Consider the following 27,512-nt stretch of genomic DNA (forward strand, 5'->3'; position numbering starts at 1 on the left):
AAACTGTTGGTTAAAAACCCTAAAGTTAGTAATACAAAAAAACAAACTTGACACAGTTTTGATGTTTTATATTAATTTATTACTTCAATAGTTTGGATTGATCTGCATATTATAATTATAGCTATTATTTAATCCGATATTTACAAAACTAATTTTACAAAAGAGCATAATTGTTTAGTTTACAAAAACTTCCAAGGAATTTTGCGTATTCTTTTATGAATTTAAAAAATAGATGAACACTTTGATCACACAGGAATTATTTTAAAATCTTATTTGGACGGATTTCACCTACAGAATGGTTGGAGTTTGAACTAAAATTAAATAAAACAGTTTCCTAAATATTTTGTTTTTTGTAAGTACAAAAATAATAACTTGTCACCACTACTGTCGCACTAGGATGAATCTAACTTTTATACAGACGGATGCATCAAAAGTTAAACTCTAAAAAAAGTATATGGAATTAAAACCAATCCAAGTACAAGACATGAAGGCACAAAGTACAATTTCTTGAATTTTTTTACTTTTGTAATACTTGTGGCAATTCTGTAAACTCAACAGAACTTTGTAGGGTTTGAAACATCCAACCCGTTTATTTTGATAAATTCTACCTCAAGAGAAGAAAACAATTTAAAAAAAATATTCACATCTATTTGTCTTACTTCTATTGTACAGTACTGTCAATTTGTAAGGAAAATTTCTAATAAAAAATACATCTTGTTTTTACGTTACAAAATAAAATGGATTTGTTTAAATTATTGTCTACATCCTTTGTACAAGATACTTATGCATATTGAAAGCGCCCTCTCATGGCAGTCAACAGAAAGTTGTTTATTGGGCCATCCAGCGTGTCTAGCGTACCTAGCTATATACAACCATTCTGTCATTAAGGCCTTGTCCTAAGTGGTGGGATGTCATCTGTGCATAATGTAGTTCAAAACTTAAATCCAGAATATTTTAAACGGTCTTGGACAAAATTTGAAACTCATGCTCCTTAACGAACCCTTGTGCTACTTGAGGGTGAATCCCACAACTTGTCTAGTCTTGCGACTTGACTTCCACAATTTGTCTACTCTTGCGACTTCATCACAGTTATACTCCAGTTGTAAACAAGAGATGTCTCATATGTTCCTGATGGTCTTAGCTCAAGACTAGCATCAACCTGAAAAGTTGCTGAATGTTTTATGTCAAAGTCGACCTGAGGGGCGACTTAACAAGTTCACACTTCTGACTAGAATTCCACCAAAGCTCAATTATTCAACATCTTCCTCAACTGCTTCACCCTTCTTCATTTTGGCGATAATCTGTGGCAAAAAAATAATTAAAAAACATTTTTAAAGTCCGTTTTGAAATGCTTGTTTTGTCACCAATGAAAGGAATTGTGTAATAACAAATTCCTCTACAAAACAAATTTGTAAAGATAGAATATATCTCTAGACTTACCTCCTTCAACCTAGCTATTTCCTTATTGTCAGCATTCTTGGAAGCGTCATTCGTAATGAGTTTGACTCTGGAAGCATACCTGTAAGTAAAGTTTTAACAAGAATTTAAATAAGAACTCACAAAAAGTGACTTGGGACTGGCAGTCTATAAAAACACTTCAAAGGATTGGTAATGATAAAGAACATTTTTGTTTAACTTCAGTCTGAAAGATGATTGATTACTTAAACCTCCCCCCCCCAAAAAAAAAATAAAAACTATACTGTAGAGAATACACCACGCCAGGTATAATGCAGAGAGTGCCACCCCTGATTTTCGGATCCTTTGTATAGAAGTAACCCCCTACTTTTGATGCTTAGCAAGTTTTTAATCATGCTTACGTGAGTGAGACAACAGTTTCCTCCGCGTTGTAGTCGGCCGGTGAGATATTGACGAACATAAGCGTCTTGGCGTTGCCGCCCAAGGAGTCTTGCATCAACATGGTGAGCTTGTTGTTACGATACGGAATAAAGGACTGCTCACTGGAAAGCGCAGATATGACGTCCCCGAGGGCACTCAGTGATCTATTAATAGAATTGGCTTCCTGAAATCAAAAAGTATTTTTTATATAATTTAGTTGTTTAATAATAAATGCGTCAGGGTACAGAATAGTTTTTTATGTTTTACCCCTTACAATTATTCATAATTGTCCTAGTACCCGCTGCTAATTATCGGACTCAGAGCTCCATTAAAGGAAGAGGCTAGAATACAACATCCTTTTCGTCTGACAACTAACACCTGTTATCTCCAAGTAATTCCTTTCCCAAACGATGGACAAATAATTGGACTGGCACAAACCAGTTTAATGACTTTAGTAATTCAGTGTTTAAAAAACTAAACTAGATAAAAAATCAAATCCAAAATGTCTTCTCTGGTTTTAAAATAAAATTACACCTACCTTCAACTGCTCGGCGCTGGCTTCTGTTTTAGCGGCTCGTTCACTACCAGCCAAGTCCACCAGGCTGAGTTTACCCCTAGTGACGGTACCCGTGGTCAGGTTGGTGCTCTCGATCACCACGCCGATGATCAAATGGGAGCGGGAACTCTCAGAATTCATCTCTGAAAAAGGAAAAAAGTAAGGATTGAAAAAAATGAGCACTGTTGGTTGCCTATCTTATTGGATAGTCATAGCATTGCAAGCATGTGCAGCATCTCTGCTGCTCACACAAGTTGCTGTTTCTTGCTTTCTTTTTTTGGAGGGCGGGGGTGAGTATGGGTTGTTGATACATGCTGGACCCAATTTTAAACTTACTTGTGGAGGCAACGTGTCTGTTTGCAGACCCGTGGTCAAAGAGCCCGTACAGCTCTTTAGCGTTGGAGGCTTGTTGAACCACAGCGCCTTGAACGAAGACTAACCCCTTCTTATCCTTCTTGATGTCCAGTCTGGCATTCTAAAAACATGACCACAAAACAAATCAATCAAATTACACCACTTTTAAAAATAATCAAATCTTATAATGAGCATTTTACCAGAACCATATCAATGCGCTTTAGTGTCCTGGTCACTGGACCAATAACATTCCTTTAATCTTTCTCAGCTCCCTGGTTAGTAGCACTATACAGCCCTGCGGCCGATTTCACGAAATGCTAGGATCAACCCCATCTCGAGTTAGGACAAGTAGCCCGTCCTAACTTAGGATGCGTTCAATGCGTCCTACGTCTTTGGATACAGAAGTTAACTCGTCCTTAGTCCTAAGATTAATCCTAAGTTAGAATGAGTTTTGTGAAATCGACGACTGAGCTGCCGTAGCGCACCAAATGCTTTTTTATATTCCATATCAACCTTTACCCTCGTACAGGTACCCATGTATACCCCTGGGAGAAGAGAACCAATTATAGTACAGCATTTTGCTCAAGGACACAAATGACATGATTGAAATCACCAGCACTTGAATGTGATGCACTCAACCTGCTCACGGTTTCTGCTCAGTTTTCCCTTAACCCACTTGTGTGCTCGTGTGATAAAATAATTCTACTAAAATGGGGTAGCATCAAAATAAAAAAAATCAAAACTTACAGCCTCGTGTGATTTTGCGTACAGGTCAATCAACTTATCATTGTACAACTCCATCATGTAGGTTTCCACTGTGAAGGAAAACTTGCCCCTGGAAAGAGGAAAAACAAAAAAATACTGTCAGATGAATTGTTACTGTGAAGGAAAACTTGCCCCTGGAAAAAAAGGAAAAAAAAACAAAAATTACTGTTAGATGAATTGTTACTGTGAAGGAACACTTGCCCCTAGAAAAAGGAAAAAAAACAAAAATTACTGTTAGATGAATTGTTACTGTGAAGGAAAACTTGCCCCTAGAAAAAGGAAAAAAACAAAAATTACTGTTAGATGAATTGTTACTGTGAAGGAAAACTTGCCCCTGGAAAAAGGGAAAAAAACAAAAATTACTGTTAGATGAATTGTTACTGTGAAGGAAAACTTGCCCCTAGAAAAAGGAAAAAAACAAAAATTACTGTTAGATGAATTGTTACTGTGAAGGAAAACTTGCCCCTGGAAAAAGGAAAAAAACAAAAATTACTGTTAGATGAATTGTTACTTAAGTGGACTAACTAAACCATGTAATGTAACTAAACCATGTAATAATTCTTGCTAGGTTTCTGATTTAAAAGATTGAAAATAATCGTGAAGTTTAACAGTCTGCCTTGACACAACTTTCAAAAACACTTTCTTAAAAAAGGAGAAGACAAAAACAAGAATACTAAATATTTTAGTTTTGGTTTAACCCATGATGTGTGTTAGCACTGTAAACTCAGTACTTTCCCCAGCTCTGTGAAAAAGTATACTAAGAACACTCACTTGTTTTCTTCAATAACTTCAAATATCTTCTCAAAGGCTCTTGGTGCGATGCCTGGGAATTTGCCTTCCTTGTCACCGATCATGGTGAACGTCTTTCCTGAGCCGGTCTGTCCGTAAGCAAAGATGCAGACATTGTAGCCGTCTACGGAGGACTGAATCAGGTTCTGTAAATCAGACAAAAAAGTAAGTTAAGGTCAAGATCAGTCAGGTGAGGGGAGATATCATTCCCCAACCTCTGGAGAATATGGTTTTCCAGTATATTATTGCTAACAAGCATACAAGAGGTCATCCCAGCCTGGGCTCATTATGGCACAGTGTCTACCACAGGTTTTAGTTACTGCACACAAAAGAGTCCAGCAGTTGAGTCTCTGCTTTCAGAACCAAAACTAACCAAGAGGAGATACACATTTTTTTGTTCCAATTAAAAACTCTCACAGACATTAAAGTAGTGTGATTAAAGCCGGGTTCACATTGGACTTGAAATGGCCAACTTACCCCCACAAGTTGTTAACTTATCGATAAAAAGTCAAAGTGCGTATGACCTCGAATCTAGGACGCGTCAAACTACGCAACATCCCCAGTGAGTTACCTGACACAAATTACTCCAAGTTTTAACAGCTTTTAACTTACTGGCCTGTTCAGTTAACTTATCGGGCCGGTATACTTACCAAAGTCAAATTTGAAAGCGCTTTATGAACACCTTACTTTTTTGGAAGGGGGGGGGGGTTGTGTGTTAATGTCAAAAAGGATAATTCCAAAGGAAGCATCAATGACAAGAACTCACATTTGTGTCTTCAAAGACATCCGCTTGTGTGCTTTCCGGCATGAAGATATGATCAAACTGGAACTCTTTCAGACCTCTGGTACTCTGAATCTCAATGGAATACTCATCTGGTGCTTTGATGATTGAGAAATTACCCTGCCAATAGAAAAAAAACACAAATTTGTGTCAATAATAAACACTATAAAAAGGGTTTGGATAACTTTTGTAGATCATGTTTTTTTTTAGCCATGACAAGAATCCCTACTCACTGTGAATGAAGACGTATGTATATCTGTGGGTTTTTCGAGAAGGACTTGGAAAACACTAAGTTAACGGTCCTATTACCCACAGGTAAAGGGTAATTTTTTTGTACAAACAAATAAATGCAACAAAACATTTGGTTTCTAACTAGTAGGAGACATTGTCTGGCAGCCAATTTTGACTGCTCAGCTGCCTGATGTTTTGTGAAAATTGAATTAGTAGCAGCCTCTCTTCTACGAGTCAAATTGCCTTACCCTGGTTTTTTCTGAGCCGCTGAGGGGTCTGGATCGACAGTAGACACGGATCTTCCCTTTCATATCCTCCACCATGTTGTAATATTTCTTCCTCAAAACCTAAAAGGATATAACAAATAATCAGGTTGGTCAAACCTAAAAAGTTAAACAAATGCAAAATCATGACATAGGGCCGATTTGGCCGGCTGCCAAAGGCCAAACTTATAATAATGAGAGCTAATCCTTAGCACCATGTAATAGTTTCGGAGTGCTGTGGCACAAAATGCTTCCAATAAAATCAGGAACACCAGGGCGAACCCCTCATCTTTCCGATAAAAAAGTGCACTGGATTCTTTTATGTGTGTTGCACAACACACAGGACCAACAGCTTTGGGTTCAAAGGTCGAAGCACAATGGTTAAGTGTCTTGCTTAAGGACACAAGTGTCACGGCTGGGACTCGAACCAACACTTTGCTGATCAAAAACACCAGAGTTTGAATCAGGTGCTCTACACCGCTAGGCCATGCCACGCCATATGTTGATGCTAAGCTACTTTTCGACTCACCCTCTCGCTGTTGTAGTTCTCAGTCACAGTCTTTACTTCGCTCTGTAGCCTCTTCAACTCCGCTGTCTGCTCCGTCACTTTCTCTTTCAGTTCCAACGCCTCGGCAGCAGCCACGCCCAACCCTTCAATCTGATTGGTCAGTTTCTTGATCTCATCTTTGGCGCCGTCGAGTTCCTGTCGGGACAAAGTCAATCAGTCAGATCAATATATGACTTGTAAAGGGAAGGTATATGTTTGGTTATCACTCTGGAAAATAATGCCAATAAAACTTTTGGTGAGAGGCCTTTAGCTGCCTTTGTAAGAATAAAGTATTTTGAGAAGCATTTGGTTGAGGAAGATTGATTGTTTGGAAGAGTTGAATACCTTGGACGTTGTCTTGAGTTCGGCGTCTAGCTCGGTGGCAGTCTTCTTCTCTCTCTCAAACTTCTTCTGCTCCGTCTCCAGTTTCTTCTCCAGATCCTTGAGCTGCTTCTCCATCTTCTTGCCGGCTTGCTTCTACAAACAGAAAAGGACACCACAAGAAAAAACAAACCATCAGTCTTGGAATCAATTTGTGATGTGATTAAAGGGTTTTGATACATTTTGTAGATGAGTTTTTGGCCATGACATAAATCCCTACTCACTGTGAATGAAGATGTATGTAGTTTAATTTACCTGTCGAAGTTTCAGCTTCATTAATTGTCAATATTTGTGATTTTTTTTTTTCTTTTATCAAAAAGCAGTGTTTAGCAAGGTGAAAGCAGGTACTGACCACATCTCTGGATGCAATATTCTGAAACGGACACATTCTCAGATTTCAGAGAAACAAATCATGCATAAATCGTTTCTCATGTTCAAATGTTTTAATTGATTTCCTATCAGCAGGGGTGGGGGGGTTGCATTTCAGACAAAATAGTTTCAGGGAAAGCTTGTTACCGCCTTTATTACGAATCTGAGTAATTTAACCAAAGTATGACCCAACCTTTAAGTTTGAGTCCTGTTTCTAAACATTTAGCAGGGAATCTTACAGACAGAGGTGAGAGTCATTGCTAACAAATGTAAAAAGCAAAAGGGCAAAGTATGTTTTACTTACATCAGCCGATCCGCCCGACTTGGCCTCCTTAAGATCTTTCTCCATCTGTCGTATCTTGTCTTGACTCTCTTGGATGGTCCTCTTCAGCGTCGCTGATTGCTCCGTCAGTAATTTAATCTTCTTCTCTGCCTTCGGATCTGGTCCTCCCTGGATCAAAAATAAAACAAAATAAGAATTTCCTTGAATGTCGTTCTTGAAGGGGCGCAGAAATTTTTCTCTGGTAAGGGGCACTTACATGAGGAAAAAGTAAACTTGTATTGGAACTTTGCACAGGGCACCACAGCAAAAGTATAGGACACCACTGGGATTGCCGTGGGTGATGTGGGTTATTTTGAGGCCTGAGAATGTATATTTGTTTTGCGGTAACACCATGTATACACCTTCTTTCTTAGAAACTGACGATGTTTCCTGACGATGACTAGAGCAAGCTAGTCGAAACCTTGAGACCAATTTAGAACTAACTCCGTGGCAGTAAAACTAAAAATGAGAAGTCCACTCAATCCACTAAACGTAAGTAGTAGTCCCGGCCGATTTCCTACCCTCCGCCCAGGCAGTAGTTACTAAGCAGGACAGTTCTTTTTAGAAATGGCAAGTCCCGAAACATCTACTCTGCGGCTGTATAGAGAAGTATCTCGAATTCCCCCCAAATCTACTTTGCGGCAGTAGAATATAAAGCAAGACAAGATCTTAAAAGAGCCTAATCCCTGACTACTGTAATCCTCTTAGCCCACCTTCTTTACCCTGGATTGTACCCTCTTCCTTACCTTAGCGGCACCCCTGACTGCCGCGACTCCTCCAGCAGCAGCAAGCTCCTTATTTTTCTTCTCCAGAGCCTGTATCTGTTTCTTATTCTCCGCTTCTCTCTGAGTGAACTTCTTCTCGGTGCTCTGAACCATCTCCTTGGCCTGTTTGTCCTTCTCCACCATCTTCTTCTTCAGACTTTCCTGAAAATTCAAAAGTACAAATCATGTTTAGGGTTTCAGAAGGGGAGGGGAATTAAAACGTAAGGCTGGGAAACCAACCAAGGAGCCAACCTGGGCCCAATTTCATAGAGCTGCTAAGCACAGAAATTTGCTAAGCAAGAAATTTTTTCCTTGATAAAAACAGGATTACCAGCCAAATTTCCAAGTGATGTTCAGGATAAGCAAACAACAGCTGGATACCAGTAACAAGCAATATGCAACAAATGGAAATTTAGTCCATAATCCTGTTTTTATGAAGGAAGAAATTTCATGCTAAGCAAATTTTGGTGCTTAGCAGCTGTATGAAACTGGGCCCAGATCCTAGCATTGAAACATTTCCACCATACATTCAGTACATTCCACTGCCAGTCGTACCCAGGATGGCTACAAGGTGTACTCACTAGTAAACTCAATACTAGACTCCAACCACTAGTAGTCATACCCATGACGGCACAAGATTATTCATTAGTAATCTCAATACTATATTCCATCCATTGCAAGTCAGAACTATCATGGCACCAAGATGTACCAACTATTGTAGTCTCAATAATTGAATCCAGTCACTGCAAGTTATACCTATGAAGTATTAAATTCATTAATAAACTCAAAGTTTGACTCAAACCACTGCAATTCATTACTCATGAATAAACTTCTATGACTGCACAAGATGGAACTCTTACCTGATTTGATTTGTTCGTATCCTTCTCCTTCGCTAGAGACAGATTCAGCGTCTTCAACTCCGTCTTGAGTTTGTCCAGATCGGCCGTGCCTCCGATGCTGGATTTCTGGGCATCTTCTTTCTCCTTTTCCGCTTTTTTCTAAGGATTATAAAACAACACAACACACAAAATATCACTTTTCACAATCAAGAGAATCAAAAAACCTAATGTCTCAAAAGCCCTTTACACACTACTCTGTTCCCCATGGGGTATCCACAGAGAAAAACGACTGGTCCTTTCACACTTGGATCGCTTTATCCCGGATCAACTCCGGCAGATGGGCTTACCCCGTGGAATAGCCAACCCAGCTCTGGAGAAGGGGGAAAGCTGTAAAATCCTGGGGTATTCTTGAAATGTGCAACCACAACTACATGGAAAAGACACCTAGGCAGGGATAGTATGAAAGTGAGTGTGAAAGTGGGACAGTGTAAAAGGAAAGAAGTTCCAAGTTTTACATGTGGAAGGAAAACCGCGGAGAACTATTCCTGGGAAAAAACCCATGCAGTCCGGTAGTGACTGAAAACCCAATCCACATAGTGCAGTGTTAAAGGGAAACCTGTCCGGCCCCCAGAGATTCTGATCCACCGAATGGGAAATTGACATGCACTGAAGGAGGATAATTCAAAAGAGGGCGCTATCACAAGAAGTTTGACTGTTAGGGGGACAAAATCTCCTGCCACACACTCTCAGTGGGATTCATACACACAAATATATAGTGTTGTGGTAGTCTATAACTGTTTATTTTTATATGCGACCATCAATATTAACTTTATGGAAAGGTTTGCGGTAACACCATGTAATGACTATCTCTAATGTGTTAAGGGTGGTTCTGAAAAGAACCGTTGGTTTTCAACTCGACGTTTCGATCAGTATGCTCTGATTGTCTTCTGGAGAAATATTAACTTGTTTTTCCGTCTACTTACCACGAGGGCTTGAAGTAGAGCAATCTCTTTGGCTGCATCCACCGGTAGATTCTTTAGTTTCTCTTGTTCCAGTTCATCCAATCGCTGCTTGGTCTCTGTCAACGACTGCAAGGAAATTATTCCACCAAAAAGTGTCTCATTAGAAAAGTTAAAAGTTAGAAACACTTTCGATCTTGGCTGTGCTCTGTGGTCATAATGGGTTAATGTGGCTGGCAGCCAAAGGCGCCCTTGCATGCCTGCTTCTCGAACACCTTGTAGCCGTGTCCTTCGCAATTCAGCTCTTAGCTGCGAGTAAGGATGATTAGCCCCCCAAATTATTATTATAATAACTTCGAGATTGAACAAAGAAACAATTGCTAGAGCGGGATTTGAGTCTGCGACCACCAGATTACTGTGTTGTCTTTCTACCAACTGAGCCTTCTATCCCTAATAAATGGTGGTCACCCTATTTTGTCAATATCTTTATTCATGGTGCCAGTCTGAAGTCACACAACCTGTAACTGCTGCTCAACCAGGAATCACAGCCAAGTTTACGATACAACCTGGGACGTAGCAGCAGACCGATCACCCTAAGGGGTGTGACTTTCTTAGTCAAATATCAAATAAAACCTGAAGAGAAACAGACTGGGAACTTTTTAATTTTGAGGTTGAACATAAACAAAATTTACTTGAAATGATCCTGTACCTTGCGGTTTATTTCCTGGAGCTGGTGTCATATTCAAGAGTTTTATTTTTTTATGTGAATTTGCATATCAGTTGCAATGTTTGTTACTGGTTTAAGTCAGCGCACTATTGCATTTAAGTAAAACCAATTGAGGCTGGCTGAAATCTACATAACATAAGGCTCACTCTGCTACGCAGCTAACCACAAAGCGCGGAGCACCAGTCACAGCAATGTAAATCACCTAATATTCTGACAGGTTACCAGTTGCCGCTAAGCAGGATGTTTCTGAGCTAAGCAAATTTTCTTCGGGGTCCAAATTCTGACCTGATCTTTGAGTTTCATCTCAGCCTCAAGGGCATCAGTTGCCGCGGTAACCTTGCCATCAATCTCATCCTCCAGGTTGCGTTTCTCCTCGCGGACGTTCTCCAATTCTTGAGTGATCATCTCAAGCTCTTCCTTGGTTGACTCGTGGGAGGACCGTTCCTCGCGGAGTTTGCGCTCCGTGTCGTCGACTTGACGCTGCAGGGCAGCCAGTTGAGCTCCGAAACCCTAGATGCGTTACCAAACAAATATTAATGATTTGGGGTTAAACAAAAAACACATTTGCAACCTCAGGTCCACACTTCATATGTAATACTTAAACAACATGTACACTAAGGTTTTCACAGCCACTCTTTAATAGTTTTTGAAAATGTAAAAAAAAAAAAATTAATCTAGAAAGAATTAATTAATCCACACCTCAACATCATCCTCATCAAAGTCAAGGTTTGCCAGTGCCGCCGCCGTTGCAGCAGCTGCCGACCCTCCCCCTGTTTCCACATTAGCTAGTCTTGATTCCAGATCCTCTTTTGCTCGTTCAAGCTCCCTGATAGTCTCCTCTTGCTCCGAGTTGGTCTCCGTCAGCTGCTCATTCTCTTCCTCCAGCTCTTGGATGCGACTTTCCAGAGCTTTGAGATCGTTGGAGCTTGCTTGGCCTGCGGGTGAGACAAGTCACAGGCATTAAGAAAATATGTCTCGTCAAGAGTTTGAATTTCAACACACGGCACCAGCCTTTTTGTCCCATCCAAAGGAAGGAACCAGCCTTTTCGTACCATCCAAAGGACGTAGCAATAATGGTTAAGTTTCTTGCTCAAGGACAGAAATGTCTAGACTGGGACTCGAACCCACACTTTGCTGATCAGAATGTGAAACACCACAGCTTGAGTTCGGTGCTTTAAGCTACTTGTGTCATCGCCACGCCACATTGCGCACCGGACTCAAGCGCTGGGGTGTGGGTTCGAATCCCGTTCGTGATACTTGTGTCCTTGACCAAGATATAGTTCACTATAATTGCTTCTCTTCACCCCGGGGTAAAATGGGTACCTGTGAGGGGAAGTTGATACTGTGTTTCTAAAAGCCGCGCGTCACAGCAGCTCGGGGTTTCTGAAGGACACGTATCTACAACTGGGAATCAAACCTGCACTCTGTCGATCAGTAACACCAGAGCTAGAGTCCAGTATGCTTGACCGCTCGACCACAACACAACATGATAATAATGAGAGTAACTATACATGTAAATATGAATAGTAAACTTGCGGGTACAACCATGAGTACAGTCTCTTTGTTTCAAACAGTATACTCAGCTCGTCTTCAGGTGAATGTTTACATTAGTTACTGACCTGTCGATTGTACGGAAACCTGAGCCTCGGCCATCGGTTTCAGATCCTTGGGTATCTGACCCGTAGCCAGAATGGACAGGGCTGTGATGTTGGTCTGATTGGCCAGACACTGAGCATTGCTGTCCTCCAACGATGCAAACAGCACCTTGGCATTCTCATCTCTGAAACACAAAAACAAAGTAAGATTTTTTTGGAAGGCACAGGACAAAACTGGTAATTACTCAAAATAGTTGTTGCCATAAAAACTTACTTGGTAACAAGTAAGCTTGGGCGATATCTCAATATAATCACGATACCATTTCTTAAACGATTGCCATATCGTCTTGATTTTTCAGCAAGTCGTGGTTTTGATGAAGTATCATGATGTCTTTCCCTAGTTGAGACGTCTTGCAACCACAAAAGGCTATTAAAAACAAATATATAAATCCCAGAACCAACCGCAAGATTCCCCACCTGAAAAAAATAACATCAAAGACTTTAACGTCCAGGCGGTCACCCACAGACACTTCAGAAGTAACACAATGTATCAATTACCTCCCCTGTGTCACAACCGGGACTCAAACGCACACTCCGCTGACCTAGAAGCTGAAGGGGTGGGTTGTTTTTAAACTGAGTGGTTGGTATTAGAGTACATTCTTTGTGGCTGGGCGGCTTTATAGAGGTGATGGTCACCTGGTCCTCCTTGCCACTCACTGGCTTGGTATTTTAATTTATTTAGTTTCTTTGTGTCGTTATTTATCTATTTGTATATTTTTATGCTAGTGTAAAGAAAAAATAAAACTCAAACTAAATTGAATAGGCCTTGATGAGAATAGGCCTTGATGAAAAACCCCATAGAAGTACAACAGAGCTTGAGTCAAGAAAGCCCTGGCGGTCTTACACTTTCATATTATACTACAGTGACGTCCTGGACATCAGGGTCCATTTCTGGGGCGGAAAATTTTCAAAGCTTCATAACTCAAGTCTTACCTGCAAGAAAGCACTAATTTCAACAGATTCACATTCCATGGCAGCATATGTTTTTCTGCGGTGGGTTTTGATCGTCATATATTCTTTGAAGAAGTTATGAAGCTTTGAAAATTTTCCATCCCAGAAAAGGGCCTTAATAGTTAGGACTCTGTATCTATGTACAAAGGAAGAGTCCTATATAGGGAAAGAGTCAGGTGTTCTTTATCGGCTGATGTTACAAAAAAAAGTTCAAGAACCGTACCTATCCTTTTCCTCTGGGTAGCTTCCGTGTTCCTGGTTGTATTTCTCAATCCACACTTCCAATTCTTGTTTAGCCTTTTCCCTCTCTGCCACAAGGTCTTCCTTCTCTGCTTTGGCCTTCTCCAGCTTAGCTTGGACGTCTTCATCTGAGCGTTCTTGCTGTGCCGACTGAAATAAGGAAATATGATTAAAATTAGTATTATTATTCTACATGAGGGTTTCTTGCCCATGCAGACTAGGGCGGTGGACTCAAGTTCTGTAAATTACAGACTGTATCATAATTGCTTCTCTCCACCAAAGAGTACAAATGGTACCGGCAAAAACTGGGGCGTACAATACAATAACAAATAGGTAAAAATCTCTGTTTTCAATACAAGTAACAAAAATAAAAAAGTTATGAGAAAGAAACCACAAACATTTCTCTGCATCAGCCATGCACATCCCCCAAATTTTCACGGTCGAAAACCAACAACTGATTCAGTTGAACTCTTGCCTATTGTGATCACTGGCCAATGACTAAAACAGTTATTGGACACAGCCATGTCAGCGCACCCCTGTGTACTTTGCGATGGTCTGTAAATTAGGGTGCAATTTAGTCTTTAGTCTAAGTAACTAATTTTTTTCTTAAATGTTTTGCTCCTGGTGGTTCTGTTTAGTTTAAATTGTTTACCTCTCTTGTGGTTTTCAAACTGCCCTTTTTATTTTTAGTGTTGTTATTTTAATATATTGTTTATTTTAGTGGTAGGTGCCTTGAGGCCTGGCATAAGGCGCTATATAAATACTAAATACTATATTATTATTATTATTAGGCCACATAAAAAAAAGTTGTTGATAGTCCTTTTTTTTCTGCATGGGGAGGGAGGGATTTTTTTTTTATAAAGTTTTGTTGATATGCCGAATATGAAATCAAGAATAAAGAAATCATCACAATCACTATAAAACAGAGGGTTTGTGTGTATTTGATGTTTTCAATAGTTTTGTCAAACAAATTTAACTCTTAGATGACATTTTCTGTAAACTTTTTCAAACAACTAATCACAGTGTAGCCCAAGTAAATACTTAAATACTAGAATTGTTCTTGCCTTGCCAACATGAATAAAAACCTTCTTTAAACATCTTATCAAACCTGTACATTTTGAAAAAAATATCAGCTGAAAAATCTGGGCAGTAAAAGTATAAAGAGATATCCAGACATGGGAAAAATAAAAGAAAAAAAATGGGGTCAGGGGTTTTAATTGGTCGCGCGGGGACAATCAACATTTTTAAATTTTATGTGGCCTTATAATTGACAGCTGCTAGCCATACCTGTAAGACCACAGCCTCTAGGACAAGTTTGAGGTTCTGATCATCCTCTCTCGGTCTCGCCTCCTCCACCTTCTTTTCTTTCTTCCCGGCCTTCTTCTTCTCCTTCTCAAGGGTCTTAATCTTCTTCTCTCTGTCCCTCAGGCTGGTCTCCATCTCGGTCAGTCGAGACTCGAGATCACGGACCTTCAGCTGGGACGCTTCTAGGGCTGCTAGAGTTGCTGGATCGGGCAAGACGATCTGCCGATAAAAAGATGGCGGACTCAAAGTCTGGTATAACAATATTGGTTTTTACACTGTTTAAAGGCACGGCAGCCAGTTTCACAAAACTCTTGGATTAATCCTATCTTGAGTTTGGACTTGTAGCTTGTCTTATCTTAAGATGGGTTCAATGCATTCTAACGTCTATGGTTATGGAACATAACTCGTATTAAGTCCTAAGATTAATCCTAAGTTAGGAAGGGTTTGGTGAAATTGACGGCAGGACACCTTTGGTACTTGTCAAAGACCAGTGACCTCAATTGGTGTATCCCAACATGAATGCATAAAATGACACACCGGTGAATATTTGGGTTCAACTGGTCGTCACAGTTGCAAGAAAATTATGAAAGAAAAAACCCTTGTTGCACAAATTTGTGTACTTTCAGATGCCCAATAAATTGCTTCAGGCCTGAAGTCTTTTACTATTTGAGTGATAAATGATCTCTTTCTCAAAAACTATGTTACTTCAGAGGGAGCTGTTTCTCAAAATGTTTTAAACTACCAACAGCTTTCAAAATGAATCCAACATTTCCTTGGTACGACAAAAGTCTCTTACCTCAACGGTTTTAATGACAGGCTCTAGGACGTCTGGTTGCTGCACTTCTGGGGCCTTACCCTCCTTCAGAGTGGCTAAGGTGACCAGCTTGGCGTCAAGCTCCACCTTCTTTGTCTCTGCCTCAGCGAGCTGAGTGTCCAACTCTTTGACTGTCTCAGACCTAGGATAGTGATATTAATAATATTAGTTTTGATCTATAATAGTAATAATAATCAGGTTAAGTTGGCTCAAAGGCTTCTTGCCCTGTCTTTCACTTCTGTGGACCCCGGTTTGAATCCTGCCTTAGACCAGAGCCTTGCATGTAGATTTGGTTTCAGTCCCTACCTGGGCCCAATTTCATGGCTCTGCTTACCGCTGAATTCTGGGCTTACGATCACGATTCCCTGCTTACGTGCAAGCGCCAAATTTCTGCGCTAGCCTTGTAAGCCTAGAATCCCTAGTTATGCGGAGTTGACACGCAGAAGCCAAAATTTGTCGCTAACCCGTGAAATACGCTTGCCGTAAGCACGGAATTCCCTGCTTCCGGAAGCGCCGATTCTGTGCGTACGGTAAGCAGAGCCATAAAATTGGGCCCTGATTGCTTGAATTTTTCCCCCTTTTGGGTTTCCTTCCACATCTAAAACTAAACATTACATTATGCTTCCTATTCATCTTGTTATTTGTGCTAATTATGCTGTGGGATGTGTAATAAAATAAAATAAAATGAAATAATACTTTTGGAGGCTCGTCATCCTTTACTTGCAGCTCAAAAGCTGAATTGTCAAAGACGAGGCTACAATGTGTCAAGCAGCAAGCATGTTTGGGCACCTACAAAACCCAGCCACGTCAACCCATACACAACGACGGAGCACAGCCTGAGATTGAAAGTGTGTCTGAACCGATTCAACCGAAACTGGTATTGGTTTGCCAAAACGCACCCCAGGGGTTGTGAGCGAGCAAGGCAAGCTGGGAAAAAAATGGCGCAACGAGATCGTTCAGCCCTGGGAGCTAGATTGCTTATGATTAATATTCTTTATCCCTAATGCAAATTTCAATCTATTAAATTGTTGCAGTAGCCGCTGATAAAATACAGGGTTCGAACTGCCTCTAACTACTGGGCAATCTCGATAAGACATTGCTCTAGAATTACAAAGGTCGTGGGTTTGAATCCCGCCTGAGTAATATGTCTCTGATTTTTTTAGAGAGCTTGGGAATGCACTATAGTGCTGTTAAAAATCAGTGTATATGTGTAAAACCAAAATGAATATTATGATTCCCCGGCCCTTCACCTGTCTTCCTCTGTCGGCTCCCGTCCACTCTGCATCTTGAAGTCTTCCTCCCACTGTTTAATCTCCTCCTTAAGCTGTTGGCTCTCCTCGTCCATGATCTCCTGATCCTTCTGAGTTGTCTCTAACTGCTCTGAGATGATGGCTTCGTTGTCTTTCTGAGCCAGGGATGCCAGGATCACATACTGGGCCTGGATGTAGTCGTACTTTCCTTGCAAGATGACGAGTTCCTGACACAAAAACAAAACATTTCCGTAAACCCTTCTGTCATCTTTTTCAAATACAAACTCTAGTTTCAATGGAAGATTTTGAGGAATTTTAGCTGGAAGCAGACCTGAGCAGCCAACGTTTGCATTTTACAATCAAGGAGATTTTGTACACCACTCAGGAAGATATAAAGAAATTCCATTTTGAGACAACGTTTCCAGGGAGTTTTTCAAATCTGTTCTTCAAATCATGAAAACATATGGTTTTATTTTCAGGGCACTTTCTGCAGAATCAGATAGAGTTGACAGCTCTGGCAGAATCGGTTACAAGGTGCTATGTGTATAAGGGGCTTACACATACCTCAGTACACCTGTAGAAAATATATACTTAGCTATATTAAAGGCAGTGGACACTATTGGTAATTGTCAAAGACTAGCCCTTCACAGTTGGTGTATCTCAACATATGCATAAAATAACAAACCTGTGAAAATTTGAGCTCAGTCGGTCATCGAACTTGCGAGATAATAATGAAAGAAAAAACACCCTTGTCACACGAAGTTGTGTGCATTTAGATGGTTGATTCCGAGACCTCAAATTCTAAACTTGAGGTCTTGAAATCAAATTCGTGGAAAATTACTTCTTTCTCGAAAACTATGGCACTTCAGGGGGAGCTGTTTCTCACAATGTTTTAAACCATCAACCTCTCCCCATTACTCGTTACCAGGTAAGGTTTTGTGCTAATAATTATTTTTAGTAATTACCAATAGTGTCCCCTGCCTTTAACTGCATGTTATTATTTTAAAATAATAATAATAAAAAGAAAAAGAAAAATGGGGCTTACCTTTTGGGACTGTATCATCTTCTCTTCCATCTTGGCTCTTTGGTCCTCCGCTCTCCTCCTCTCTGCCTCCGACATCCCACTAGTTACCACAGCAACTGACGCTGCCACGCCCACAGCTGCCCCAGCATGTGTCTCCCTTGGCCCTTCAGACCTCAGACTCGCACGAGATCCGCGTTGTTCATCCAACATCCTCTCGGAGGATACATCTCCTGAGGATCGACGGTTGGTGTCAACGACAACAGGGACCGTCCGTACGGCTGTCCTCGCTTCTTCGAGTTCTTGGCGGAGTTTCTCGACTTCATCATGATGAGCCTGCTTCTCAGAGAGAAGCTGATCTTCCATGATCTAAAGATGAGAAGGATTGAAATTGAATTCAGGGTTCATTGAAATTCAAAGCTCTGGTAAACTCAAAAAACACCTAGAAAAAAACCCAGGATTACATAATTACATCTGAGGATTTCAGCCACTTTTTATTCAACAGTTGTTTTTTAAAAGAAGACCAGTGCCCAATCACATGGCTCGGCTAACCGAAAGCAAAAAATCGGCACTTACGGAAGCAGGAAATTCTGCCCCGACACTAAGCACCAGGATTACCTTATACTCCCCAAGGAGCTGAGATGGTTTGATATCAGGACGTGTTCTTAATTTATCCATGGTCCCTTATAGTTCTGAGCAGACGATTTTATTTCTCACTGCTAATAAAGACACCCAATTCCAAAACGAGTCCCCTAGACTTTATAGACTTTTATCGTGGTGCAGCTATCTTGAATTTCTTCCATTGGTACAAATGTTACCAAAGTGAGGCTGGAATAACAAAATAGTCTGGTCCCTATTTGAAAAATGATTATAATCATTCATTATTGTTATTGGATACAAGGAACATGACCAAGGGCTATTGGTACCTACCTTCCTCTCTTCCTCAAGGTCCTTTTGGGAGGAAACAAACGTGGATTGGTTCTGGTCCATCTTCTGCGTTAACTCACGAGTCAGCTCCTCCTACGAACATAAAACATGAATGATCATTAACTGAGAAAACTGCAAGAAGTTTGTTAAAATCTTCAATATATTCAAGTGGCAGAACAGTGTCATCTTATATAATTCCGGTCCTGACCGACCATTTTGTCTCTATTTAGTGAAACTATGAGAGGCAGTTAAGTGTTTTAGTAATGAGCAGTCCCGAAGGGAGTGTTTTAAAGTAGGCAAATTCTAGGCACAAAGGAATGTTCATGTACCACCAGAGGCAACTCCCTCAATCCAGTGCACCACCAGAGACAACTCCCTCAATCCAGTGCACCACCAGAGGCAACTCCCTCAATTCAGTGTACCACCAGAGGCAACTCCCTCAATCCAGTGTACCACCAGAGGCAACTCCCTCAATCCAGTGTACCACCACAGGCAACTCCCTCAATCCAGTGTACCACCAGAGGCAACTCCCTCAATCCAGTGTACCACCAGAGGCAACTCCCTCAATCCAGTGTACCACCAGAGGCAACTCCCTCAATCCAGTGTACCACCAGAGGCAACTCCCTCAATCCAGTGTACCACCAGAGGCAACTCCCTCAATCCAGTGTACCACCGGAGGCAACTCCCTCAATCCAGTGTACCACCGGAGGCAACTCCCTCAATCCAGTGTACCACCGGAGGCAACTCCCTCAATCCAGTGTACCACCAGAGGCAACTCCCTCAATCCAGTGTACCACCAGAGGCAACTCCCTCAATCCAGTGTACCACCAGAGGCAACTCCCTCAATCCAGTGTACCACCGGAGGCAACTCCCTCAATCCAGTGTACCACCAGAAACTGTACGGGTGTAGTCTATGTTACTGGGCATTCTGCGCTTACACAGCTAACATAGGAATTCGGTGCTTGCCTTGTAAGCAAAGAATGGTTATCACAAGTGCATAATTCGTCGGAAAGCATGAGCCACAAAATTCGACTCTGTCCATCACAATTTCAGTCTTTCCTGCTTTCTTGCCTCCTATTAAAACAAAACAATCTTTACAGTCCAAACAAATTTCCAGCTACCTTTTCCTTTTCTTGTCTGTCGTACTCCATTTTGTTGATGATCAGTAACTTCTTCTTTTCCTTCATGAGTGCCTTGTTACGACTATTTAGACTCTGCAAAGAACAACAAATCAATTATGCAATTAAAGAAAACATTTTTCCTAATGAATTTTGTTCTGGTTTAACTGTTTAATTAAGCCTCTGTCAATAGCAATTAAATGATAAACAATATTATTAATATTTATTCGTGGCTACTCAAAAAACACAATTTATACAAAAATTCTGTTTGCACAGCAATAATGAAAAAGGGTGGGATTGCCCATATCTAGTTGGCCAGGATTAACAAAAGAGTACCCAAACATCGAGACTCTAAAGTACGTTATTCTCAACTTGAAAATGGGAACATTGAATGTCAAATACACATTTACAAATCAATAAATCATTATGAAAAGGTAAGAAGAAATTTAAATAAAACAATGAAATCAGAGCACTAAGTATGCAGAGCTCATTTTTTAAGCATGATACCTACTCCTTTCACATAGCACCATGTAATGGTTTACAAGGTGCTGTGACGCAATATGCAGCCAATCAAACCAATGCTTATGCACACATTCTTGTGGGATCTTTGTTCATCTTGGACCCCTAAAGAGGAATTTTTAAGAACAGCAGTACCCCACAAACCACTATCCCTAAAGTGTGGGATTAAAAGTGCACCATATTAACATGCAATTTAGTTTCAAGAATCTCTGTGTGTGATCTCAGTGCAAGGAGTCTATAGATACTCTAAAATCTTGACTCACTTGTAGCGTCTCCTCCCAGTACGTCTTCTTGCTGCCGAAGTCATCTCTGTGTATCTCAATCACATGGCGGAATGTCTTGACTTTCTCGCGATACTGAATTCGAAGGCCACCTACAAACATATTGAATTGGCCCTGGCAGGAGAGAAAGAAGAACAAAATGGTAGACCGTTAATAGGAAATGAAAGGTAACTTCATACAGTGGGACTTTTGATTATCATAAAAATTTCGCTTCAGTTTCATTTGTGACATCATAACTTTCCCAGTTTGATGTCAATTTTGCAATATAAAGATGAAGTAATGCAAAGTTCGTGGGTTTGAATCCCACCCAGGCGATTTGCCTGTGGAATTTTTTCAAAGAACTCGGGGGGGAAAGTACTGGGCATACAGGTTTAATACAAATTGGGGCAACGGTAAAAACAAGTTCTAAAATTATGGAATACAAAAAGGAAGCCCTGTTCATACTTCCTGCGAATGTGAAGGCGATTTTGATTATGACGTCACAAATTTGCAGCAGTTGAACTGTGTTGATTTCCTGCGAGGGCAGCCATGTGACGTCAAAATTTGCTTCGCATTCGCAGGAAGTATGAACCAGGTTATAGAACCGTGGTAAATCATATAGAGGTTACCTGCGTCTCATCCTCGATCATCTTGTAAGTGTCCTCAATCTGACCGACGATGCGGATGTGGTTGTACTTCATCTTCTTCATGTCGTCCATCACCTTGGCCAGGCAGTCACGGGCGTAGACATACGGGACGTAAGCCTGCTGCTCGTGCTCCAACTGCGGCGGTTTCAGGTGCACATTGGACGAGGTCGCTAGGCTCTGGTTGTCTAGAGAAGGGGCAAAAAGTGCACAATGATTGGGTTCAGAAATGAGAGCTCAAATGAGCATCGTGGCCGAACGGTCTAGTTCACCGGACCCAAGCTTTGGCTCTGGCGTGAGCACTATCCCACGTTTACTGATGGAGACCAGCCATCACAGAAGCTGTGATTTTGAAAAGGGTCTATGATGGGTACATTGGCCTCAGTGTTTTGGCGTGTTGTGGCCGAGCGATCCAGTGTACGGGACCCAAGCTCTCGTGTTGTCAGCAGCAGAGAGTGGGTTAGTCAAACAAATTGTCAAGCTCTTTGATTGATGTTTGAGTCTTTTTACTGCCAGTCCTATATTTCTATCCACAACTTTTGATACAATTTTTACAAGACGATGTAAATAAGTTTTTCCACTGTGTATAAGGTCTTTGAATTAGCATAACAAGTTACATTAGAGTAACCTAGTGAGTTACATGTATGACTTTTGGACATGTTTACTCACCCTCATTGTCTCTCTGCTCAGCATCCCTGGTCTTATTTCCCGGCACCGTCAGTGTATTCTCCCCATTGACACGCCGGCTCTCGTCTGCCTCCTTCACGCTGATCACAGACTGCGAGCCGGACGCAACGGCTGCGTGGGCACCTACGCCTGGGGATCTGTTGCGTGTCTGCGGGGACTTTCCACGCTTGGGGGCGCCAGACTTGGGGCGCATAGAGGACGGGGGATCTATTGGTATCTCGCTGATGTCCTGCATACTTGACATACTCCAGGCTTTTGTGAGAAAATAAAAATCATGAAACTTCATTAATAAAATTAGCAACACTGCTGTCATTAGTATGCTGGGCCCAATTCCATAATTCTGCTAAAAAACAACAAAAGGTATCTTTTAGAACAACATGATAATGCTTTCCAGAACAAAGATATAGCCTAACATCACAAGGTTGGACAGCCACTTCCAAGGTGAGGGCTACACGTACATACATGTACCTTATTTGGGCTGTTGAACCTAATCAACTGTCACCATTGGCACGTTCACACCTATTCCCGGGGCAGAAACAGGATTACTCCTTAAAGAAACACGTTGCCTTGGATCGGTTGAGTTGGTCTTTGGAAAGCGTTTGAAACCGTTTGATATACAATGCATAGATGTTTGATAGATAATTTAAAAGCAGAACACAATGATCCACACAAATTTGCCTCGAAATTGCGTGGATTTCCTTTTTCTTTTGTGAACTAACGATCGGCCATTTATGGGAGTAAAATATTTGACTCCCATAAATGGCTGACCGTGTTAGTCGACGAGATAAAGGGAAAACCACGCAATTTCGAGTGATACTTGTGTGGATCATTATGTTCTACTTTTAAATTATCTATCAAACCATATGCATTTTATAACAAATGGTTACAAACGCTTCTCAAAGACCAACTCGACCGATCCACAACACACCAAAACATTGGGTCCATTTGTACAAAATTTATCGGGTAGCTGGAAAATGGCAGGCATGACTATACATATAAATCAATAGTCGCGACTTCACGCGACTTCAACACTAGTCGCACAGGCCCAATGATATGTAGAGACTACACTAGCCACACAAGAAATGTTAAACTCAAATCAAAACAAACATAACTTTTAAAAAATCTCACCTTCGCTAAAACCTTTCTTCTTCAGCTCTGAGGGACCCTCGCTGCTCACCGATGCCAACAGGTCATTTCCAATGTCGTCATTAACGGGGGTGACGACATTGGCTCGGTCCTTCCTTCTCTTGCGTCTTCTCTTGCCCCCGTCACCGTCCACTGACCCTACGTAGCTGTCCTCCCCGTAAGGGCTGGCCGATCGACTGGCTGTTCCCACTTCGCTGTGCGGTCGCTCCATCAGCTCAGGATGTTTTGAATCATCATCGTAGTCCTTAATATCCAACTCCTGAACAACAACAACAACAACAACAAACAAACAAATAAATAAGAGTGCATTCGATAAGCTTCCCTTGGTCGACACCGCAGTGCTCACTCGAGTGAGCCCCTGACCAGAGCTAATCGAACAATCACACTCGCCTCTCGTGGTGATGCCAATCACCTCGGGTCATCCCCAAGTGACCCACTCCACAAGCAGGGCACTGGGGGCTGACCCGGGTGAGCCCCTGGAATGACGTCAAAGCATCTCAAATGTACAAGGGGGCAGACCAGGGTCGACCTAGGGAAGCTAAACGAACGCACCCAATGTAAACACTCACATAATATTAAAACAAAATTAAGCACAGTGTTATTACTCAGTACTTTCCCCAAGATCTTGATAAAAAAAAAAAAATCCAAAGGTAAATTACTAGGGCGGGATTTGTGTACTAGGGTAAAATTAGGGTAAACACCAAATTATATTGCCTATTTCCCAATGCAAAAACTATGGAACGAACTCCCCCAAATCTCTGACAAGTTACTACTTATTCCAGCTTCAAAACCCACTTGAAAACTTATTCTTGTGCTTAACTATGTAACTCATTGCAATCTTGCTTACTGCATCTCTCCTGCGCCAGGAGTGTCTTTTAGACAGACATGGCGCATTACAAATTGCCACTATTGTTATTATTATCATTATTATTATATAATTCAGTTGCAAAACCTGTTTATAATAGCAGTTATTTTTTACAGTTCTTGAATTCAGCTGCTTAACAGCCTATTTTGAGCTTACTTCACAAGTTTGAATTTGATATATTGCCGCTAACCGTAAGCACATAAAAAGGCATGCTAACCTGCCGGTGCTCACTGTATGAAAATGAATGACATAACAATGCAAATCCATGGTGAACGTGCTAACTCACCGCCTAAATTTCTTGCTAACCTGTGAAATACGCTTTAAAAGCTTAAAGGCAGTGGACACTATTGGTAATTACTCAAAATAATTATCATCACAAAACCTTTCTTTATTACCAGTAATGGAGAGAGGTTGATAGTATAAAACATTGTGAGAAACGGCTCCTTCTGAAGTAACATAGTTTTCGAGAAAGAAGTAATTTTCCACGAATTTGATTTTGAGACCTCAAGTTTAGAATTTGAGGTCTCGAAATCAACCATCTAAACGCACACAACTTCGTGTGACAAGGGTGTTTTTTTCTTTCATTATTATCTTGTAACTTCTACAATCGATTGAGCTCAAATGTTCACAGGTTTGTTATTTTATGCATATGTTGAGATACACCAACTGTGAAGGCTAGTCTTTGACAATTACCAATAGTGTCCACTGCCTTTAAGCAAATTTATCTGCTATAGTTAGCTTGAACATTGGCTTATCGTTAAGCAGCACTATCAAATTGGCCCAAGGTGGTGCAAGATATCATTTCATGACAAGAGCAGCATCTTGCCAGCCAGGAAATGCCATTGAATGTACCAATACATTTTTTGGGGCGAAAGTGACATGGTCTATTTATTACACACTGCGTCCAGATTTCGGAACTGTAGCTTAGAATTCTCTGCCCTCTCACCTCGTCCGTAAAGTCTCTTCGATCGGCGTCTTCAGCTTCCCTCACTGACACCATACTTCCCCCTCCATGACCTTTAAGGTCAGAGGTCAATGACCTTGCCGGTATGTTTTCCACCTCCGTCTCGTGATAGGCATTGTTCTCTATGCCGAACTTATCACCGGTGGAGTTCTCTGCCCTATCAAAATCTTCAACCCAGGCTATTGGAAAATCACATAAACATTTGGAAATAACCGTTAATCTTGAATTAACTTGTTTGCCCTATAATTTTTGGTAATAACTTCCCAATTTTTGGTAATAACTTTCATAAAAAGTTACTTGGTAAAGTAATAAAACATTGTTAGAAACGACTGCCTTCAAAGTGATGCAGTTTTAGAGGAAAGAGGTAATTATTCACCCCAAATGTGTACATGAGAAGCCTTTCTCAGGCATCTGAAAGCACACATGTCTATGCAACAAGAGTGTTTTTTCTTTCACTATTTTCTTGCAACTTTGATGACCAATTGAGCCAAATTGTTGTGTTTTGTTTGTATGTCATTTTAAAAGAGTTACTCACAATTGTGAGAAAGCGCTGAAGTAGGTCTCTCTGGCTCAGTAGTTGGGATGACTTTGGTCTTCTTGCGTCTTGCTTTATGTGCCGTAGCCATTTTGGTGGTTCACTGTACATCAAAGAAAATAAAGCAATATTGTTATGAAAATTTTAATTTTGTTTAAGTTTTTTAAAACTTAAACAAAAATTAATTCATTTGGTGCACACATGGTGCTCGTTTAATGTACAAAGTCAATTGGACATTAGTTATTTGTTTTTCAATTCAAAGAACTTTCCGTCAACAACCATATGGACCGAGTTGACTTGGGACCGAGTTGACTTGGGACCGAGTTGACTTGGGACCCAGTTGACTTGGGACCGAGTTTACTTGAGACGAGTTGACTTGGGACCGAGTTGCTTGAGACCGAGTTGACTCATAAGCCTCTTCTGTGTAATTCCAATAAAAGTTTAACACTTTTAGAGTTTTGTTTTAGCCTTTGTGGAATGTTGGACTGCAAAAAGTGCAACTTTTTAATTTCTTTATGACAACAAATTATGACATAAAATAGTTGCGATAACGTAACCCTCCTGCCGTCGGCAGGAGGGTTACGTTATCGCAACTAGACATAAAAATGAGTAAGTACCTTATTTTCCAATCCAAGTAAACAATAAACGAATAACACTAACACTCAATCATAACACTATAATAATATCTTGGAATACCTAATCAGACTAAAACTTCGGAAAAGTTTAGGACAATTACTTCCTTTCTTATTGTACGTCCCCGTATCCATGCACAACCCAGTCCGTCCGTGCGATGATTTCTACCTCATCAGCTCATGAAATTATCCTTATTTAAGACAAGCTAATAGTACTCACCCGAGCTCGAATACAGAAAATAGGCTCACCAATCGCTCCTATACATTGTAAAGATGACAATAACCCGCATTGTTTTACTAAATCAGTTTTCTAGAACCATTTCCCGATATAAAATAGAAGCCAACTTTACAAGATGGCGGCCATATTTGCTCACAGAGTTGCCAGGCGAGTGTAGTAAATTGTTTACAATTTGACGTCATTCCATGTCACTCGTACTCTTTGTTATGCAAACATCACACGTGCGCACTTTTTTTGACACAAACGCAAACCTAGGCGGATCAATGACTTGTCAATCAACATTGGCCCAATCTCATTGAGCTGCTGCTTAGCATGACATTGTTGCCTTGATAAAAACAGGATTACCAAACAAATTTCCACATGATTTTCAGGATAAGCAAACAATAGCTGACACCAGTAATAAAGCGATATGCCTTATATCATTTTCTAATATTTTTTGGAGATTTTTATTTTTTAACCCTCGAAAAAATATATCCTCCTCTTACCAGTTTTCACGGTATTATGCCTTTTTTTTTGAATTGGGAAAAAAATAATGATGCCATATAACAACCGATGCCCTAATTATCTTCATTTGTTAATATGGAGTATGCAAACACATATAAAAACTTGATGGACATTGAAATGTTCACACCACACACCGATCTTGGATGACTTCAACTGGCCCCATTTGTTTTGAGTTTTTCCTGTTTTCACGGCAAACGAGAAAGTATGGTTTCCCGGTGAAGCCATACATGGAAGAAACATCTGCAGTGACTAAAAGTATTCTTTGAGACTCTGTGTAAGACTCTGTAGCCAGCAGTTGTCTTCATTTTATTCAAAATATTTGTCTATGAAATTTTAAAAATTACCATGGTAATTTGCAAAAAATAAAAAAAAATAAAAAAATACTATAAGTGTGAATAATTACTGGCTTTCAAATCTGATTTTTGTTTATTTATATTTAATTTTTTTCTGTTAATATTTATAATAAAGCGTATAAATAAACAGTGATAATTGAACCAACAAGCTGATGTTTATATTTTAATATTAATAATAGTATTGATATGGTGGTTAAAAAATAAAAATCATCAACAATATTAGAAAATGATATAAGGCACATGGCTTCTTTAAGCCTCTGTATTTTTTTTCCAGAATGCTCAGCAAAATATTCAGTCACATGATTTGATCATCGTGAATTGTGAATTGAAATAGTGTTTGATGAAACTTTTTCGGTGGGCAAATATTTTTATATGGCCTCAACATTTAGACATATTTTTGT

The 27,512-nt window shown here is 40.4% G+C and overlaps 1 protein-coding gene across 1 annotated transcript; it reads right to left on the reverse strand.

Moving 5' to 3' along the window:
- Nucleotides 1-78: 78 nt before the first annotated feature.
- On the reverse strand, nt 79-26,419 carry LOC139941485 (uncharacterized). Its single transcript, XM_071938013.1, has 32 exons — nt 26,237-26,419; nt 25,385-25,487; nt 24,832-25,028; nt 23,003-23,279; nt 21,857-22,126; nt 21,173-21,375; nt 20,547-20,678; nt 19,768-19,860; nt 18,650-18,739; nt 17,744-18,088; nt 16,699-16,925; nt 15,431-15,590; nt 14,617-14,853; nt 13,313-13,479; nt 12,103-12,263; nt 11,183-11,418; nt 10,769-10,993; nt 9,781-9,885; nt 8,819-8,956; nt 7,941-8,120; nt 7,177-7,323; nt 6,468-6,599; nt 6,105-6,278; nt 5,561-5,659; nt 5,067-5,201; nt 4,283-4,446; nt 3,494-3,581; nt 2,729-2,867; nt 2,375-2,535; nt 1,818-2,020; nt 1,441-1,519; nt 79-1,301 (listed from the first exon to the last, which is right to left on the reverse strand). The coding sequence occupies exons 2-32, from the start codon at nt 25,473-25,475 to the stop codon at nt 1,251-1,253; spliced, it is 5,106 nt and encodes a 1,701-aa protein (XP_071794114.1). The 5' UTR covers nt 25,476-25,487; nt 26,237-26,419; the 3' UTR covers nt 79-1,250.
- Between the last annotated feature and the right edge of the window lie 1,093 nt (nt 26,420-27,512).

This window comes from Asterias amurensis, chromosome 9, assembly GCF_032118995.1.
Source record: "Asterias amurensis chromosome 9, ASM3211899v1".
NCBI classification, from domain to species: domain Eukaryota; kingdom Metazoa; phylum Echinodermata; class Asteroidea; order Forcipulatida; family Asteriidae; genus Asterias; species Asterias amurensis.